The sequence below is a fragment of the Dasypus novemcinctus genome, chromosome 13, assembly GCF_030445035.2.
Source record: "Dasypus novemcinctus isolate mDasNov1 chromosome 13, mDasNov1.1.hap2, whole genome shotgun sequence".
Classification (NCBI taxonomy): domain Eukaryota; kingdom Metazoa; phylum Chordata; class Mammalia; order Cingulata; family Dasypodidae; genus Dasypus; species Dasypus novemcinctus.
In genome coordinates, this window is record NC_080685.1 from 81,117,063 (window position 1) to 81,135,706 (window position 18,644).

At 35.3% G+C, this 18,644-nt stretch overlaps 1 protein-coding gene across 2 annotated transcripts in view; it reads left to right on the top strand.

Moving 5' to 3' along the window:
• The window catches only part of LOC101430062 (complement factor H), a 99,600-nt gene extending 82,684 nt beyond the window's left edge, over positions 1-16,916 (top strand). Inside the window, exons 16-18 of one of the 2 annotated variants that reach the window (XM_071207629.1) lie at positions 11,516-11,692; positions 15,224-15,282; positions 15,884-16,060. In XM_071207629.1, the coding sequence (XP_071063730.1) occupies positions 11,516-11,692; positions 15,224-15,282; positions 15,884-15,919 (272 nt within the window). In that variant the 3' untranslated portion in view covers positions 15,920-16,060. Of the gene's footprint in view, positions 1-11,515; positions 11,693-15,223; positions 15,283-15,883; positions 16,067-16,504 lie in introns of those variants that run through there. The other variant, XM_058274908.2, reaches the window with a different exon arrangement.
• The last annotated feature ends 1,728 nt before the right edge of the window (positions 16,917-18,644 follow it).

Consider the following 18,644-nt stretch of genomic DNA (forward strand, 5'->3'; position numbering starts at 1 on the left):
CCCTGCCATAGTTGAACCTCTCTGTGGTCCAAAACTTCTTCAACAATGAATCCTAGTATATTGCCAAATTCAATTAATAGGAAATTGAAATATAGTGATGGGTTTAAAATTTAGAAATAGAATACATAGTAATTTAGAAATACTAAAATAAAGTAAAAATAAATTGGTGTATTAATGAAATGAAAATTATAAAGCTTTGTTTCTAACGTTTTGCCTTTCATCACTGTAATAGTGTTGCCCTGCATGTACACTGGCAAGGCACTTTCATTTCTTTGTCAGTGTCAACATCCAGTCTTTTTTTTCTCTGATTTTTAATTTTATATTCAAAAAAGTTTTCTATCACAGTAATTCACATGCACAATATAGGGGACTCCCAGATATTCAACATCAAACCCTTTTCCCCTTTCCCCAGCAATGATCTCTTTACATGTTCATGTTATATTTGCTGCAGCTGGTGTACAAATTTTGAAACATGGTTATCAAACATGATTCCATTTTGGTTTACATTATTGTTTATATTTTAGACTGTACAGATTTCTAAATATTTAGTTTCCTTAGGTTTTACATTATACTTTACATTTTAGTTTATAGACTCATACACTTTAGATGTAAGTTGACATGTCCATCATTGCATGATCTTGTGGAGCACTTCCATTGTCCCCCAGTTGCTTTGCTTCCATCCATGCTATACCTCTCTCCCTCTCCCCTCAAGGCACACCATGACACTCAATCTTCACTACTTGAGGAACTGGATTTACAGATACTGCAATGATGCTGAGGACTTGACATACTAGACTGCCTTAACTAATTGGGAACCAGTGATCCTCTTGAGAGTCACAATTCCCTCTCTTTGAGAACATCAGGTCTCCCCAGGATGTGGGTACACCTTCACACTCATTGTATGGGTCTCCACCCAATGATATAATATATTATGACAAAATGAGCACTCATATACTCCCTAGAAGCTTGCTCCTGCACCAGTTGCCCGCCCCCCCCCCAAGCACCTTAAACATGTGATCCTTCCTTATTATATTTCTAAAGAGTTTCCTGAACAGTGTAATTTCAACCATATACCTGACTTTCTCAAATATTCAACAGTTCTCCCCAGCCCTCCCCCTAATTCCTTGGGTCAACTGACCCATCCTCCCAACCCTAACCCACCTCAAGCCCACAAAGCCCCATCCAAATGTATCCCTATGCCCCCATCTTATTCCTTTCCTGTATATTTAAATATTTACCTCCAACTTCTCATAGACTTCACCCATGTAGGCGTCAGCTCGCAACCTTCCTCTCCCCCCACCCCAGATTCCTTTAAGCCTATCTTCCAGTCTTTAGCTCTGTGAGACAGCTTAGTTTGCTTGTGTCATGTCAGAGAGGTCATGTAGTATTTGTCCTTCAATGCCTAGCTTGCTTCACTCAACATAAGGTCCTCAAGATTCATCCATGTTATCACATGTGTTTGTACCGTATTCCTTCTTACAGCTGAGTAGTATTCCATTGTACGTATATACCACATTTTATTTATCCATTCATCCATTGATGGGCGTTTGGGTTGATTCCAACTTTCGGCAATAGTGTATAATGCTGCTATGAACATTGGTGTACATATAGCAGTTTGTGTCCCTATTTTCAGATCTTCTGGGTATATACTCAGCAGTGGAATTGCCGGGTCATATGGCAAATCTATAGCTAACTTTTACAGAAATTGCCAACCAGTCCTCCAGAAAGGCTGAATCATTCTGCATTCCCACCAGCAGTGGACTAGTGTTCCCATTCCTCCACATCCTCTCCAGTACTTGTAGTCTTCTGTTTTTTTTTTTTTTTTGATCACTGCCAGTCTTATGAGAGTAAGAGGGTATCTCATTGTGTTTTGATTTGCATTTCCCTAATAGCTAGTGATTTTTGAGCATTTTTTCATGTGCTTTTTAGCCATTTGTAATTATTCTTTGGAGAAGCGTCTGTTCAAATCTTTTTCCCATTTTTTAAATGAGCTGTCTTTTTATTTTCAAGATGTAGGAGTTCTTTAGATATGCAGGATATAAATCTCCTATCAGATATATGGTTACCAAATATTTTCTCCCATTGTGTAGGTTCTCTTTTCACTTTCATGACAAACTCCTTTGAGGTGCAAAAGGCTTTAATTTTGAGGAAGCCCCATTTTTCTATTTGTTCTTTTGCTGCTCATGCTTTGGGTGTGAAGTTCATGAACCCATTTCTTGTTACAAGGTCCTATAAATGCTTCCCTACATTGTTTTCCAAGGTCTTTATGGTCTTGGCTCTTACATTTAGGTCTTTGACCCATTTTGAGTTGATTTTTGTATAAGGTGTGAGATGGTAATCCTCTTTCCTTCTTTTGCATATGGATATTCAATTCTCTAGACACCATTTGTTGAAGAAGCCATTCTCTCCCAGTTGAGCAGGCTTGGTGGTCTTGTCGAATATCATATGACTGTATATATGAGGATCTATATCAGAACTCTCAATTTGGTTCCATTGGTCACTGTGTCTATCCTTGTGCCAATACCAAGCCATTTTCAGTACTGTAGCTTTGTAGTATGTTTTGGAGTCTGGTAGTGTGATTCCTCCAGTTTCATTTTTCTTTTCCAATATGTCTTTGGCTATTTGGGGCCTCTTTCCTTTCCAAATAAATTTCATAGTTAGTTTTTCTAGTTCATTAAAAATATTGTGTTGATTTTTATTGGGATTGCATTGAATCTGTAGATCAGTTTTGGTAGGATAGACATCTTAATAATATTTAGTCTTCTTATCCATGAACAGGGAATATTCTTGCATTTGTTTAGGTCTTCTTTGATTTCCTTGAACAGTTTTGTGTAGGTTTCTGTGTATAAGTCTTTTACATCTTTGGTTAAATTTATTCTTAGGTATTTGATTTTTTTATTTACTATTGTAAATGGTATTTGTTTCTCAATTTCCTCCTCAGATTGCTCATCAACAGTGCACAGAAATGCTACTGATTTAGTGCATTGATCTTATACCCTGTGACTTTAGTGAACTCATTTATAAGTTCTAGAAGCTTTGTTGTAGACTTCTCAGGGTTTCCTATGTATAGGATCATGTCATCTGCAAATAGTGAAATTTTGACTTCTTCCTTTCCTATTTGGATTCCTCTTATATCTGGGTTTTGCCTCAGTGCTTGAGCAAGTACTTCTAATACAATGTTGAATAGAAGTGGTGATAAGTGGGCATCCTTGCCTAGTTCCTGATCTTAGAGGGAAACATTTTAGGATTTCACCATTGTAAATAATGTTAGCTGTGGGTTTTTCTTATATACCCTTTATTATGTTCAGAAAATTTCCTTTTATTCCTATCTTTTGCAGTGTTTTTATCAAGAAAGGATGCTGTATTTGGAGGCATAAATGTTTATGATTGTTCTTTCTTCTTGAAAGATTATTCCTTTCACTAATATGTAGTGTCCATCTTTGTCTCTCACAACAGTTTTGCATTTAAAGTCTATTTTGTGTGATATTAATATAGCTAATTCTGCCCTTTTTTGGTTATTGTTTGCTTGTAAGATTTTTTTCCAGCCATTCACTTTCAATCGCCTTGAATCCCTGGGTCTAAGATGAGTTTCTCGTAGACAACATACAGATGGGTCTTCTTTTCTTACCCAATCTTCCAATCTGTGTCTCTTAACAGGTGAATTTAATCCATTGACATTTAGTGTTATTACTTTCAAGGAATTACTTATATTAGCCATATTTTCTTTGGATTTGTGTTTGTCTTATGTTGTTTGACTTTTTTTCTCTTTTTCTGGTTTTAGTTGTTCTTACACTCTCCTCCAACTCTGTCTCTCCTGTTTTTTTTCTTTCCTCCTTCAGAACTCCCTCTAGTATTTCTTGAAGGGCAGATTTCTTTTTGGCATACTTTCTTAGTTTCTGTTTATCTGTGAATTTTTTGGACTCTCCATCATTTTTGAATGCTAGCTTTGTTGGATAGAGTATTCTTGGTTGGAAATTCTTTTCTTTTAGTACCTTGACTATGTCATACCACTGCCTTCTTGCCTCCATGGTTTCAGATGAAAGATAAGTACTTAATCTTATGGAGCCTCCTTATATGTGATAGTTCTCTTTCCTCCTGCTGCTTTTAGTATTTTCTCTTTGTCTTGTGCATTGGATAATTTGACAAGTATATGTCTTGGGGTAGGCCTGTTGGGATTTATGCTGTTTGGGGTGTCTTGTGCTTTCTGGACGTGTACATGCAATTCCCTCAATAGGTTTGGGAAGTTTTCAGCCATTATGTCCTCCACACTCCATCTGTCCCTTTTCTCTTCTCTTCTCCTTCTGAGATGCCTATAATATGTATGTTTGTGCATTTTGCATTGTCATTAAGGTCCCTAAGTTGCCGCTGGATTTTTACTATCTTTTTATCGATTCATTCTACTATCTGATTTCAGATGTACTATCTTCCACATCACTAATTCTTTCCTCTGCCTCTTCAAATCTGCTGCTATTTGCTGAGAGTGTATTTTTAATTTCTTGGATTGTGCTATTGATCCCCATCATCTCTGTGACCTTTTTGTGCATGATCACAATTTCTTCTATATGGTCTCCAGGTGTTTTCTTGATATGCTTAATCTCTTCCTTCACTTCATTGAATTGGTACATGATACATGTTTTGAGAGCTTTAATTACTTGTTTGATGTTTCACTTCTTTTCCTGGTTTTTAGTTTGTTCACTGGATTGGGCCATGTTGTCCTGATTATTGGAATAGTCTGTAGTTTTTTGTTGCTGTCTGGTCATCTTTTTATCTTGTTGGGTTTGTTCTGTTGATTATCTTCTTCATCTAGTCTTGGCGTTTAATTAAGTGTTGTTTTTGTGTGTGTGTTAAGGCTTCTCTTTATCTCTTTTTTCTAATTATTCTATTTCCTTGCTGTTGGGTAAGTTCCCTTGAAGGAAAATATTAGGTCCAGAGAAAGCAAAAGGGGTAAGAAAAGAAAAATATAATAGTAGTATTGATTGTGAATATTAGCAGAAGAACCATGTGAGGTCTAGGAAAATGAATATAGAATATGTAAGTTGTGTATAGTTATAACTATAAAAAAGTGGAGTACCTATAATGAGATATTAAACTGAATATGGGAAGGAATATACTATGAATTAAAAGGTCAGTGTTGTCAAGAAAGAGAGAAGAAGAAAAGAGAGGACAGTAATATAAAGAGTGAATAAATGATAGAAAACAAATTAAAGGTAGTAGAAGTAAAATGTCAGAAATATTGGGGGCTAAACAGAGAGAGGTGGAATGTAAGAGAAACAGTAAATGATGGAGGAGAGAATGATGTAAATGAAAGAGGATAGCATTTGTAGCCAAAATCAGTACACATAGAGAAAAGAAAATTGAGGATGAGGAAGCACAGGAAATAAGAAATGTTGCCTGCAGCACTAATATAAAAAAGAAAAAAGAAAAAAAAAGAAAATGAAAGAGAGAAGAAAAAAAGCAGAGGAAGAAAATGAGAAGGGAGAAATAAGAAAAAAAAAAAGAGTGGTGGAGGGATAAAGAGGAAGAAAAAACAAGAAAACAAACCAACAAAAAAGACCAGACAAGGCCTCAGGCAAAGAAGTCTCTTTGCAATTGAATAAACTGCTTAGGAGTCTGACCTTCCCACTTTCTCCCTTCCTCATTTCCCTCTCTCCCAAGGCAGCAGAAAGGCTGTGTGAGGGCTCCTGTAGGAAACTCAAATGGGGCCCTGGTGAGTCAACTCACCTGAGAAAATAATGACTCTTAATTTCTGGAGAGCACCCACCCCTTGCCAGGAACCCTAAATATGCTATTGGAAGCCTGTAAAGCATATCCTACTGTCCCTCTCCCTTAGGTGTACTACAAGGGGTCTAGGTAATTTCTGACTCCACCTTCTCCCAGACCAAGTTTCCTATCCCAGGGCATTTAGGTAAATTGGGCTCTCTCACCATATTTGCTTCTCCTCTCTTCCTAGGCTCTCCCTGAGTCAGCTGATATGCTCCTCCAAACTCAATAAAAGCAGGGGAACCAGAAATTTGAACCTGCTCTCCTTGGCCCCTCTGCACCTCCCACCTAAACTTTCCCACCCCAGAGTTAGTCCATGACGGGAGGGATAGGGCAGTGCCAGATTTCTGGAAGTGCAGGAGAATGTGGACTCAGGATATGTAGGTCTGTGAAAGGTGAGCTAAGGGGTTCAGGGGACACAGACTTGGGGTTCACATGTTTGGGGAACACAGTGCTTGGAAACTCTGCTCTAACACCGGCAGTTCTCAGTGATCGCTGTGGCTCTTAGCCCTAAGGGAAAGGGATTTACCTTCCCACAGCTTCCGAGTTCAGTGTTAGAAAACCGCAGTTCTACCTTGAGCAAACACCAGTTCTGCTGCAGTCTCACCAGATTAATGTCCAGAAACCTCCCGCCCTGCAGGTTCCCAAAACAGCCTGCTCCAGTAGGACTCCATTACCACTCAACCAGTTTTTTTGTGAGAAAATTGACGATGGTGTACTTACTCAGATGCCATCTTGCTCCACCTCCTCCTGGGTGGATTTTTGAAGAGAGGCTAAGAATATCCCCTGATGTGTTAAGCAAGTGCTCCACAAACCAAAAAAGCAATCAAATTCTTTTCCACTTGCTTGGATTTTGAAGCTCACAGAATCAGCTTATTTTGCCTTAGCTTTCACCATACTGAACGTGAGGATTAACCCAGACATGAAAGATTACATTCTTCTCAGGAGTTTTCTGAGCTTTCATACTGGCCTGGACATGCAGGTGGCTTTCTAAATTCCCTGGTGTATTAGTCTGCCAAAAGGGTGCCAATGCAAAATACCAAAAATTTGTTGATTTTTATGAAGTGTATTTATTGGGAGTAAAAGCTTACAGTTACAAGGCTGTACAAAATCCAACTCAAGGCACCAGAAGAGGTGCTTTCTCACCAAAGTCGTTGCCTCATGTTGAAGCAAGATGGCTGCTGATCTCTGGCTGGTCTCTGCCTCCCCCTCCAGGCTCACCCTTTCTTCTTGAGCTACACGGACCCAGCCTCTTGAGGCTTCATGCTTAAGTGATCCTTTAGTCCTCTCTTTCCTGAAATAGGGCTTGTTTCTTTCTGGGCCTCCTGTATCAGTCTTGGTTGGTCTGGGTTCTTCCACTCACCTGTAAGCTTATCAGGCAAAATAGCTCATCTCTTCCAGGGATTTCAGCTTTTTCTTAAAAGTATTTTGTGGCATTTTAAGAAATGTGGCATTTTGATTAGCTATTGAATGTGATCTAATAACAAATATGACAGAGCTCTCTCATTCTGAGTCTGTCTGTGTGAGTGTCAGTTTATTTCAGACCCAGCAAGGGGGCAGAGAGTCAGCCTGATTCACACCCACTGACATAGTAGAATCAGAAGTCCTAATCTTAACAGTTAACCTAATCAAAGACACCTTAGCTGACTTAATGCAATCAAAAGGTATCACATCCAGAATAATAGATTAGTTTACATACATGATCTCTCTCTTTTTGGGATTCATAAAATAATCTCAAACTGCCACATCTGGTATATGAGGCACTTTTGAATGCACTAATCCACAAAAGAACTCTCACCCAGGTTTTCATCCCAGGATTTCGACTTTCTATTTTAAGTCCTCAACTGTAATCTTTTAGCCCAGATAGCTGCAAATTGTCCGTTTTCCTTATAGGGACAGGCTCTTGGAGCTGCCATTTCAATGCCATCATCTCTTAATTCCTTGTAGATTGCATTTTGTAGCTTTTAAGAAATGTGGCATTTTAACTAGCTGTTGACTGTGATCAAATAACAGTGGTCCTAACAGTCCTTTATTATCTTTTTATTATTTGTAAATGGTAATAAAGTCATCCTTTCATTGTTTCTATTGGCAATTTCTTTTCTCTCTTTATTTTACTGATCTGTCTCTATTAAGGCTTATAATTTTATTGCCTATCTAAAAGAACCAGCCTTTGGTTTCATGAATTTTCTCTAATTTTTACTCTTTTCTACTTTATTATCTTCTGCTCTAATACTTATTGCTTCCTTTCTTTTTCTTACTTTGGGTCTAATTTCCTTTTTATTTTCTAATGCTTAAAGTAGAATTTGAAACCACTTATGTTAGCCATTTTTTCTTTGGTAATACATGTGTTAATGTGAGAAATTTCTTCTAAAGTACCATTAGTGGCATCCCACAAAAGTCAATGTTATATATTTATATTCATTCTGATAAATACACTTTCAAATTTCCATTTTAACTTTTTCCTATAGTCTTATTTAGAAATGTCTTATTTAGTTTCCGAATACTTGTGGTTTTTACAGAGATTTATATATTTTTGATTTCTAATTTAATTCCACTCTGCTCAGAATAAATATTGCATGTCATGAATCCTTTTAAATTTATTTATTGATCCTCATTTTAAGTTACAGAATATGGTCTATATTGGTAAATGTTTCAAATATATTTTAAATAATGTCTATTCTTCAGTTGTTTTTAGATGGTGTGTTCTTTAAACATGAACTGCATCAATTTGGCAGCTTATGTTATTCAAGTCTAGTCTATTTTCTTAATATTCTGCTTATTTATTCTATCACATATTGAGAGAGATTCATCTGAAATATTTTTCTATATGTGTAGCTTTGTCTAATTCTCTGTTCAATTAATCAGTGCTTGCTTTGAATACTTTAGAGTTCTGTTGCCATATGCATAAATTTGTAGAATATGTAAATCGTCTTGATAAACTGACTTCTTTATTCTTACAAAAGGCTGTCTCCTATCCACTTATACAACCTTCACTGAAATCAATTTTGTGTGATATTCATATAGCCACTCAATGTTTATTTTATTGTATTTCTCATCCTTTCACTTTTTATCTATTTTGTTTTTATATTTAAAGTTCATTTCTTTTCTCAGTTTGAATATTTCTGCCTTTTAGTTGTGTTGACTAGAGCATAAATATTTAGTGTGATTATTTTATAGTTATGTTTAAGTCTTTCCTTTTGTTATTTAGTTTTTACTTTTCTCATGTATTTTTGTCTTCTTTTCCTCATATTTTTATTTTATTTTAAAAATCTGAAAATTGACAGAATTATTATAGGCCCAGATTCTTTATGACTTCTTAACCCTCAGTTGTGCTTTTAGACCTCCAACTAATTGGATGGGAAGAATCTCCTCACTGCTGAGGACTAGCTTCTTGTTAAATATACAGATGCAATCAGCTGTATCTGAAACCAAGTGACTATAGATTCTATTCCATCTATGAAATACTGTCACAAGAATTAACATATAAATGTCCACCAAATTTCCAGTTGGATGGATCAAATATTGTAAAGTGTATTAATGGCAAATGGATAGGAGGTCCAACATGCAAAGGTACTTTCATGTAATTTTAAAATTTACTTATTAAAGTGCTTTAGACAATAAAATATAGAAGTTTCTGTCTCTAACATCTTTTAAAAATGGACGTAGGATAATTTTTCAATAGTGATTAAATAAATGTATGCCTAACTCTAATGAGAATAGACTACATATCCAGGTTAATCTAGATGCTCAAAGGTTCTCAAAGACTTTTCCCTGGACTAGTGCCATTGTCATCTTCAAAATTATTAGAAATGGAGGTTCATGGGTCCAGCCCAGATCTACTGAAGCAGAAGCTCTGGGGGTAGGATCCTGAAACTATTTTAACAAGGCCTCCAGAGCATTCTGTGTACACTTCAATTTGGGAACCAGAGCCATAACCTTTTATCACCTCACACTATCCTGAAACTTCTCATAAATGTTGCCATTGTTATTTTTATTTTTATAAAGGGTATTTATTTGGGGTAGGAGCTTACAGATACCAGGCCATAAAGCATAACTTACTTCCCTCCTCAAATTCTATTTTCACATGTTGGAGCAAGATGGCTGCCAATGTCTGCGAGAGTTGAGGCTTCCTGGGTTCCTCTGTTCCTGGAGCTTGTTTCTCTTTCTCATGTGTGCTTACTTCCTGGGGCTCCAGGTTAAGGCATCAGCATCAAATTCCAACATCAAAACTCCAACATCAAAAACCCTCAACTCTGTCTTTTACCATGACTTTTAAAATTTTTTTAGTTTTTTTTTTTAATTAAAGTTAATAGGTCACAAGGAATGTTACATTAAGAAACATAAAAAAACAAAACACATAAGAGATTCCCATATCTCCCACTCTCCACCCCCACCACATCATTTTTGAAAATTGTATTTTCTTGAAGATATATAAATCACAAAAAAATGTTACACTAAAAAATATAAGAGGTTCCTGTACACCCCGCTCTCCCCCACCCCACTCCTCCCACACCAACAACCTCCCTCATCATTGCGGCACACTCATTACACTTGGTGAACACCTTTTGGGGCACTGCTGCACTACACAGATAATAGTTTACCCTGTAGTTCTCACTCTCCCCCAGTACATTCAGTGGGTTATGGCAGGATATATGAAGTCCAGGATCTGACCCTGCAATATCATTAAGGACAACCCAAAATTCCAAAAATGCCCCCACATCACATCTCTTCTATCCTCTCCCTGCCCTCAACAAATTTTCTGGCGACCTCGATGCTAAAATTTCTTCTATTACTCATCACAATAGTTTTATAGTAGAATATCAGTAAGTCCACTCTAGTCTATACTTTATTCCTCCGTTCTGTGGACCCTGGAATGGTGATGTCTCCTCCACCTCTAGATCAAGAGGGGGCTTAGATTCCACATGGGAGTTGGATGCAATTCCTCTGCTTACAATTGTAGACACTCTTGGTTCCCTGGTGTGGTGGTTGATGTATCCTTAAGCAGTTGCAAAAAGATTCAATAGAGTTGTTTTTATTTACTATAGATTTACTTTTCTGTTTGACCTTTTTAATTGATATATTCCTGTTCCATTAATTATAGTATTCTTTAAAGTGTGTCCTTAATTCTTACTTATATTCTAAGGGAGTGCATATCTGTGCTTACTTTTCTGAGGGACTAAATTTCTGATTAATAAGCAGAATAATTGCTAACCCATTCTGTTATCTCATAACCTCTTTATTATGCCTATTTTAGATTCCAGATTTGTACTGAATTTATGTTGTTGGTAATATTTACTTTACATCTTCAAAGATTAATTTCAGGAAAGCTCTCATTTTCACTGACTTCGTTAAGACAAAAAAACCCACAAAAAACTAAAAACCCAAACAACAACAAAAAGTACACCTCTCAATCTTCCAGTGAAGGTAGAGGGAGAAAGATCTAAGGATGTACAATTTTAAATACTACACAGAATATTGCTTTATGTACTTTTCCTTGATCTTACATAAAAATTTTGTGAAAATAGTGATTTACATAAGAGATTACCTACTGATTCTATATCTTCCTCGAAATATATATCTTTTTTAACACATCAGTTTTATTAATACATCCAAAGTGTACCAACAATGGTATTTGGTATAATTACATAGTTGTGCATTCATCACTTCAGTCGTTGAAATATATTTTGAAAGTCCTTCATTGAGTTTCTATTTAAAATGATTACTAACTGCAGATACTTTTTGTCTTTCTATTCAGGTGTTTCCTGTGTGAATCCACCTGTAGTGGAAAATGCTAATATTATATCAAGACTTATGGATAGATATCCACCTGGTGAGAGAGTACGCTATGAATGTATGAAATCTTTTGTTATATTTGGGGAAGTAGAAGTGATGTGTCTAAATGGAACCTGGACAGAACCACCTAAATGTGGAGGTAGAGTATCTAATCCCAGAATTTTATATGAATACAATAGGGTTAAAATATGTTGATATAAATATATAGTGAAATACAGCACAAAGAATGTATTAGTTCAAATGAAAATTTAAAAATGTTACTAAAAGTACCCTGTTTTGGGAACTGTATCAGTCTGTCAAAGGGTTGCTAATGCAAAGCACCAGATATCAATTGGCTTTTTTGGGGTAAAAGTTTGTGGTCCCAAAGCCACAGAAAGTCCAACTCTATGTACTGTAAGAGGTCCTTTCTCACCAAAGCCAACAGCCATGTGTTGAAGCAAGATGGTGGGTGATCTCTGTTGGGTTTCAGCCTGCCCCTCTGGGCTTCCTCTTTCTCCTGCAGCCCTGTGGACCCAGCTTTTCCTGATCTCAGCTTCAGGCTGGCATGCACCTTGTGTCTTAGGACTTCCTCTATCAGTCTCTGCTCTCTTAGCATTAGCTGTAAGCTATCAGGAAAATGTCCATAATCTCTGGGGCTTTAGTCATTTGAGCCTTCTCCCTTCTCTCACACGGTAGTATCTAAAATGACAAAGTTCTCTCTGTGTGTCTATCTCAGCCCATCTGTCTCTGTGTTTCCACTTATATCAGACCCACCAAGGAGGTGGGGACTCAACTTGAGTCATGCCATCCTGAAGTGGTCTAATGGAAGCCCTAATTTTAACAGGTAATCTAATTAAGGTATCCCAGTTGAATTTAAAACAATCAAAGTATATCACCCCCAGTGTAATACATTCATTTACAAACAATCTTTGTCTTATTGGGATTCATAAATAATCACAACTGACTTCATTAAGGGACTAAACCAGTAATTTTTTAAAAAAATTAATTAATCGATTAATTTTCTCTTTATTTCTTTAAAAAAATATTTCATTCAAAAATATGAGGTCCCATATACCCCCACTCCCCTCACCCCACTCCTCCCACATCAACAACCTGTTTCATCATCATGGCACATTCATTGCGTTTGGTAAATACATTTTGGGGCACTGCTGCTCCACATGAATGATAGTTTACACTGTAGTTTACACTCTCCCCCAGTCCATCCAGTGGGCTATAGCAGGACATACAATGTCCAGCATCTGTCCCTGCAGTACCACCCAGGACAACTCTAAGTCCTGAAAATGCCTCCACATCATATCTCTTCTTCCTTCTCCCTGCCCTCAGCAGCTACCATGGCCACTTTCCCCACATCATTGCTACAATTTCTTCCACTACTAATCACAATAGTTCCGCAGTAGAATATCAGTAAATCCACTCTAGTCCATACTCTATTCCCCCATCCAGTGGTCCCTGGGATGTAAACCAGTAATTTGATATGTTTGTTTTAGGAATGATTGGATCATGTTAAAGAAGCAGTTGGAATCTCAAAAAAGTCTCTATCCTCAGCATTTAGACACTGAGTTATTTCCTTAGGAATAAATGTGTAAAAAATACCTTAGTTACATTTGTCAGACCTAAGATATAGGGGATTTGATATTTAGAATAGACAGCTTGGAAGTGATCATAGGATGTGATATTAATTTTCGCATTTTCAGCATATAAGTTACATCTAATTGTATGTGATTAACTGAGCACATTCAGAGAATTAGCATGTCTAGCAAAAGAGGTTTTAATACTTACTATCCTGGTAGTTCAAATTAGAACTCCTGCAATAAGAGGAAACAGCAAAGGAGATATTATAATTATATTATTAACTTCTATTTTGTTAAATGTTTAATTGGTTAATTATTTCTAATCTTTTACTTTGAGTGTGCTTACATTTTATATTTGACTAGAGTATTTTGCAGACAGCATATAGTTGGGTATTTCTTTATTTTCACATATTCATTCTTGGTCTTATAACAAATTAATCCTTGAAATGTTAATGGGTAATCTGCTGTTTTATTATTTGTTTTGTGCTTGTTTCATCCATTTCTTTTTCCCATTTACAGTTTCTTTTCCTCCTTATGAGTTCCTTGATAATTTGTATAACTTCTTTTTGATTTTTCTATATGGTTTTTGAGATATCTCTTTGTATAGTTCTCTTTTTTAGTAGTTGTTCTATTTATTAAATAAGTACATAGGAAACTTATCACTCGAAATTGGCCTTAACATTTTAAAAAATAATCTAAATTTTTAAAGAAACTTTAGAATATATAAACGTTATTTCAAAAATATAGGGGATTCCCATATGCCCCACCTCCTCTGCCACCCCCACTTTCCCACATTAACAATATCTTTTATTACTGTGGTACATTTGTAACAATTGAAGATCACTATTGAAGCATTGCTACTAGTCATGGAATATTGTTTACATTATAGATTATACCTTAATCCTCACAATTTTATAGGTTTGATAAAATGTGTAATGGCCTGTATCGGTCATTGCAGTATCTCTTCAAGTGAAGTGTGGAAACCTTACTTCCATTAAAGTCCATTTATCTTTCCCATATTTTTAATATAGAAATCAAAATTAGTTCCTCTACATACACTGAGAACCTCAAAAGATGGTTTGATTTTGCTTCAATCATCAAATATCATTTACAAAACTCATGATAAGAAAAATAGACTGTTTATTCCTCATTTTATCAGTAACATCATGGATTCTTCCTTCTTGAAATCTCAATCCTCCTTCCATTATCTTTTTCTTAGTATTCAAGGAAATTACTTTGGCTCCTTTTTAAAGGTAGACATGCTGGAGATAAACCCTCTTAAGTTTTCCTATGTCTGAGGATAACTTTATTTCCCCTATGTTCCTAAAGAATACTCCTCCTAAATTTGAATTTGATTTTGAAAGTTATTTTCTTACAGCATTTCAAAAATATTGAACCATTTTCCTTCTGACCTCCATGGTCAGCAGAAAACCTCATTATCATTCGAATACTTATCCCCCTTAATGCCCAATTTCTTTCAAGCTGCTTTTAAGGTGTTTCTCTTTTTCTTTAGATTTCAGCAATTTAATTATAATGTAACTCATCGTGTATTTCTTTTGAATTCTTCTGTTCAGAGTTCACTAAGTCTCTTGATGATTTAGATCTATGTTTCAGGCCATATTTGGGAAATATTCAGCCATAAAGTTTTCATTTTTTTTAACCTCCACACTGTATCTCCTCCCTTTTGGCAAACTGATTTTTTTTATTTTCCCTCAGGTCTCTGAAGATATATTTATATTTTTTTGGTTTATTTGTTTTCAGTGTACATTCTGATTGGGTAATTTCTATTGTCTTATTTTAACTTCATGAATCCTTCTGTCATATTCAATCTATTATTTAAAAACTGTTGTCACAGTGTCAATTCTATAATTATATATTGTGTTTAAACCATATTGCTAAGTAATTCTAACATATTTATCATGTTGGTGTTACCATCTGTTGAATTCCTTTTCTCCTTTGAGATTTTCCTCATAATTGCTAGGTAGAGTGATTTTCAATAGTATCCTAGAAATTTGGGATATTAAGGCTTGGACCTTCGATATTACTTAAGACTTCTAACTCATTCATGTCCACGACTGTCATCCAGGATGCAAGCTCAGGCTTCCCCTGGCCTCCACTGACCCCCACGGGAAAAGGAATAGGTGCCATGTTATCTCAGGTTAATCTTGAGTTCCACATTCCTCTCTGTTCTTCTCTACCCCTTTCTGAGTCTTCTTAGTTTCATTCTACATAATATATCCAGGATTATTAGCTTTAATATGCAGAAGAATTAGGCAGTATTTTTACCTCATCTAGTCCATTAGAGGATACCAAAAAAATAGCACAACTTTTCACTTTACACAAATTGCATTCATTGAAAATTTCCAATATCTTGATGCCTCTTAAGTAATAAAAATGAAAGTAAAGAAAAATATCTACAGACACAAAGGAAACTAAAGTATGTTATCTAAAACAAGAACTTTTGCCTGTTTATCTTAATTATCCTATATTAAATATTGAGTAATAGAAAAAGAACAATATTTAATATTGGAATATTACAAAGCAGACATATAAATACTCAGCATGTGATTTAATGTGGGGTTAAAGGACAGGCCTAGAAGTGGTATAATTCTCACTATATTTGATAAGAATTTCTTTAGTGAAACATTTCTATCATTAACAAAACATCGTGCCTTGATATCATATATTGTGCTCTAGTTTTATTTGCCTCAGTTTAACCTGTAAGTTGATATGGTCTCTCAATAAATGACATTTTGTAGATCCAAAGGCAAAATGTGGGATCCCTCCAGCTATAGACAATGGAGATTTGGTCGCATTTCCACGAGCAGAATATGCTCCAGGAACGTCTCTGGAGTATCAATGCAAGTCCTATTATGAACTTCAGGGCAACCCACATGTAACATGTAGGAATGGGCAGTGGTCAGAACCACCAAAATGCTCAGGTAAGTACTTCAATATTCCATGGTTCCCGGAAAATTATAGTGAAAAGATAATTTTTTTGTATTTCTGACAATTTATTGGATTAACAAATAACAAATCTGCTTAGTCCTTGACTGCCAAACACAAATATGTGTGAAAACAAAGATTAGGAAATTATTATTCAAACATAACAGTCATGGAAGGTTTATGAATGCAAGATGCTTGAGTTGATAATTCACATTATGAATCTTTGATAATAATATCTTATTATCACTCCTTAAATGTAACACTTATTTTAAACCATTTATATTTTCACATTTTAAAATCTACATTACACTTTTTTTCATAGAGATGGTTTAAAGTATGTTTTGAGAAAGAATTCCTGAGTCAGTATTAAATATACTGTTGGAAAAAAAAAAAGGTTTTGTGTTAATATTTATGTTCACTTTTTCTCCTTACAGAGGCATGTGTGATCTCACAGGAGAGCATGAATGAACATAACATAGAGTTAAAATGGAAATATGACATCAAATTATATTCCAAAACAGAGGATTATATTGAATTCAAGTGTAAACGTGGATATCGTCCAAGGACATCACACGAGTCTTTTCGAACAAAATGTCAGGAAGGGATACTGGTATATCCCACTTGTGTATAAAAGTTGGTATCTGTATTCAAGTAATTAAAATAAATGTGTTTATTCCAAAATTTGCATTATTAATCTTATTCATCTCCATTTTATTTCCCACATGTTAACTCATTTTTATTCATGTCAGAATTTGTGTTAAATATTAATTGGATGATGTAATTGTATTTGGAAACACCTCTGCCTCCCTGATTAAATATACCACATTAAAGTTTGGTGAACAATAATGTTATCTGTTTTATCATAAAATATCTGTTGTAAGAAATTAGGTGCAGTCACTTCAAAGCTTGCTTCTGTCCAGCACTCCACTAATACTCTCAAAACTTTTTCCAAAACTTATGAGGCTTTCTGAGTCGCTGTATTTCAGAAAGAATGGAAAATATAGCTTGGCCTTCACCTTCAAAATCATATTACTTCTTATGTATATAAAGTCAACTAAGCTATACCTTATGAAAGAACCTGCTATCGGTAGTTATTTATCAGTTCCTAGTCTAAGCCTACTTATATTTCAAAAGATAAATATAACAAGTATGATGAAACGTGTGATCCTTTACGAGATGTCTAGCATACTCCAGGATCCAAACAAATCATAGAGAGGAATAGTACCAGTTGGGTATATAACCATTGTAACCCAGTCTTAAAAAGTGATACATATTCAATACCAGGTATAATCAAACACACATGTGATTCTTTGATTGCAGAATTAATGTTCATAGAAATAATAGTAACATAAAATTCAATAAAATATTCAATTGACTATATCTAGTTTAGAAATAATAGAGGTGAGTGTTGGTGCTTAACTATTACATATGTATGTGTTCACTCAAATTTTTCTACCTTTAACCATTGATTACCAAGAATGTGCTATTTAAAAATAAAGATGGCTGGAAAGATAAGGAATACATGTGGATAAGAGCAGCTTGTTTGTAATAATCTTGAGATGTATAACATATTCGTGATATTTTCAGTAATGAAGGTTCTTGAAAATTATTCAACAACAAAATTCTAAATTTAAAATTTTGTGTCCAACATTTCAAACAGGAGTAATGAGCTAAATCATTCAGAAATATTTTAGAAACATTTTAATGTATTTTGTAGAAATATTTTAATTTCTACAAAACATAAACCTTTAAAGATGAACCTGATCTGATTGCTTGAATTTCAAAGCCATCTCTGGGAACTATAGCACTAATGGAGTTGGACTGTGGAACTCACCCCATAAAACAGCTCACCTGGCTAGGCAGAAGCAAGTAGAGAGTTCATCTCCATTTCTTACTCCTGCCCCCTCCCAGAGACTCAGAATCTCCAACTAGGACAAAATTTAATGCAAGAACACTTTGTAGGTGATGCTGTACATTCACTTTTGTGTCATAGCTGAGATACACAGATGATTCAAAAGAGCCAGATGCCATCCCTGAACGGTTACATCTCCTATGCAACAGAAAAACATGATCTTTGATGTGGTCATTTGGCATAAAGTGGTGGAGAGTTTCCCACCAACCATTTACTATTATTATTGTTAGACACAGTAGTCACTCACAGTTATGAGGTTTACACAGCAGCAGAGGGAAAATTCTATTTCGATGATAAACTCAGAACATAGATTTTCCCCTAACCTGTAAACTTACAGATCTCTTAGAATTACAGTATAATAAACACTGGTAGAGCAAAATCTACATTCAACCATTGTTAAAATTTTTCCAAAACATTTTCTGTAGTAATCTGACCCTTTTTAATTGTCTCTATTTGTGTGTGTGTGTGTGGAGGGGGTAGTTAATCATGAGAAAATAATTTGCATACATTATAAAATTCTCCTCTGGATTCTTCAAAATGAGTCTTACACGAAGAAATATATCTGCATGTATAAAAGATATTTTCATCTATGAAATTTGTTGGCAGTTCTTTAGTATCACCTCCTAATCATCCCTTATAGTTGTTATTTAAATAAAAAAACT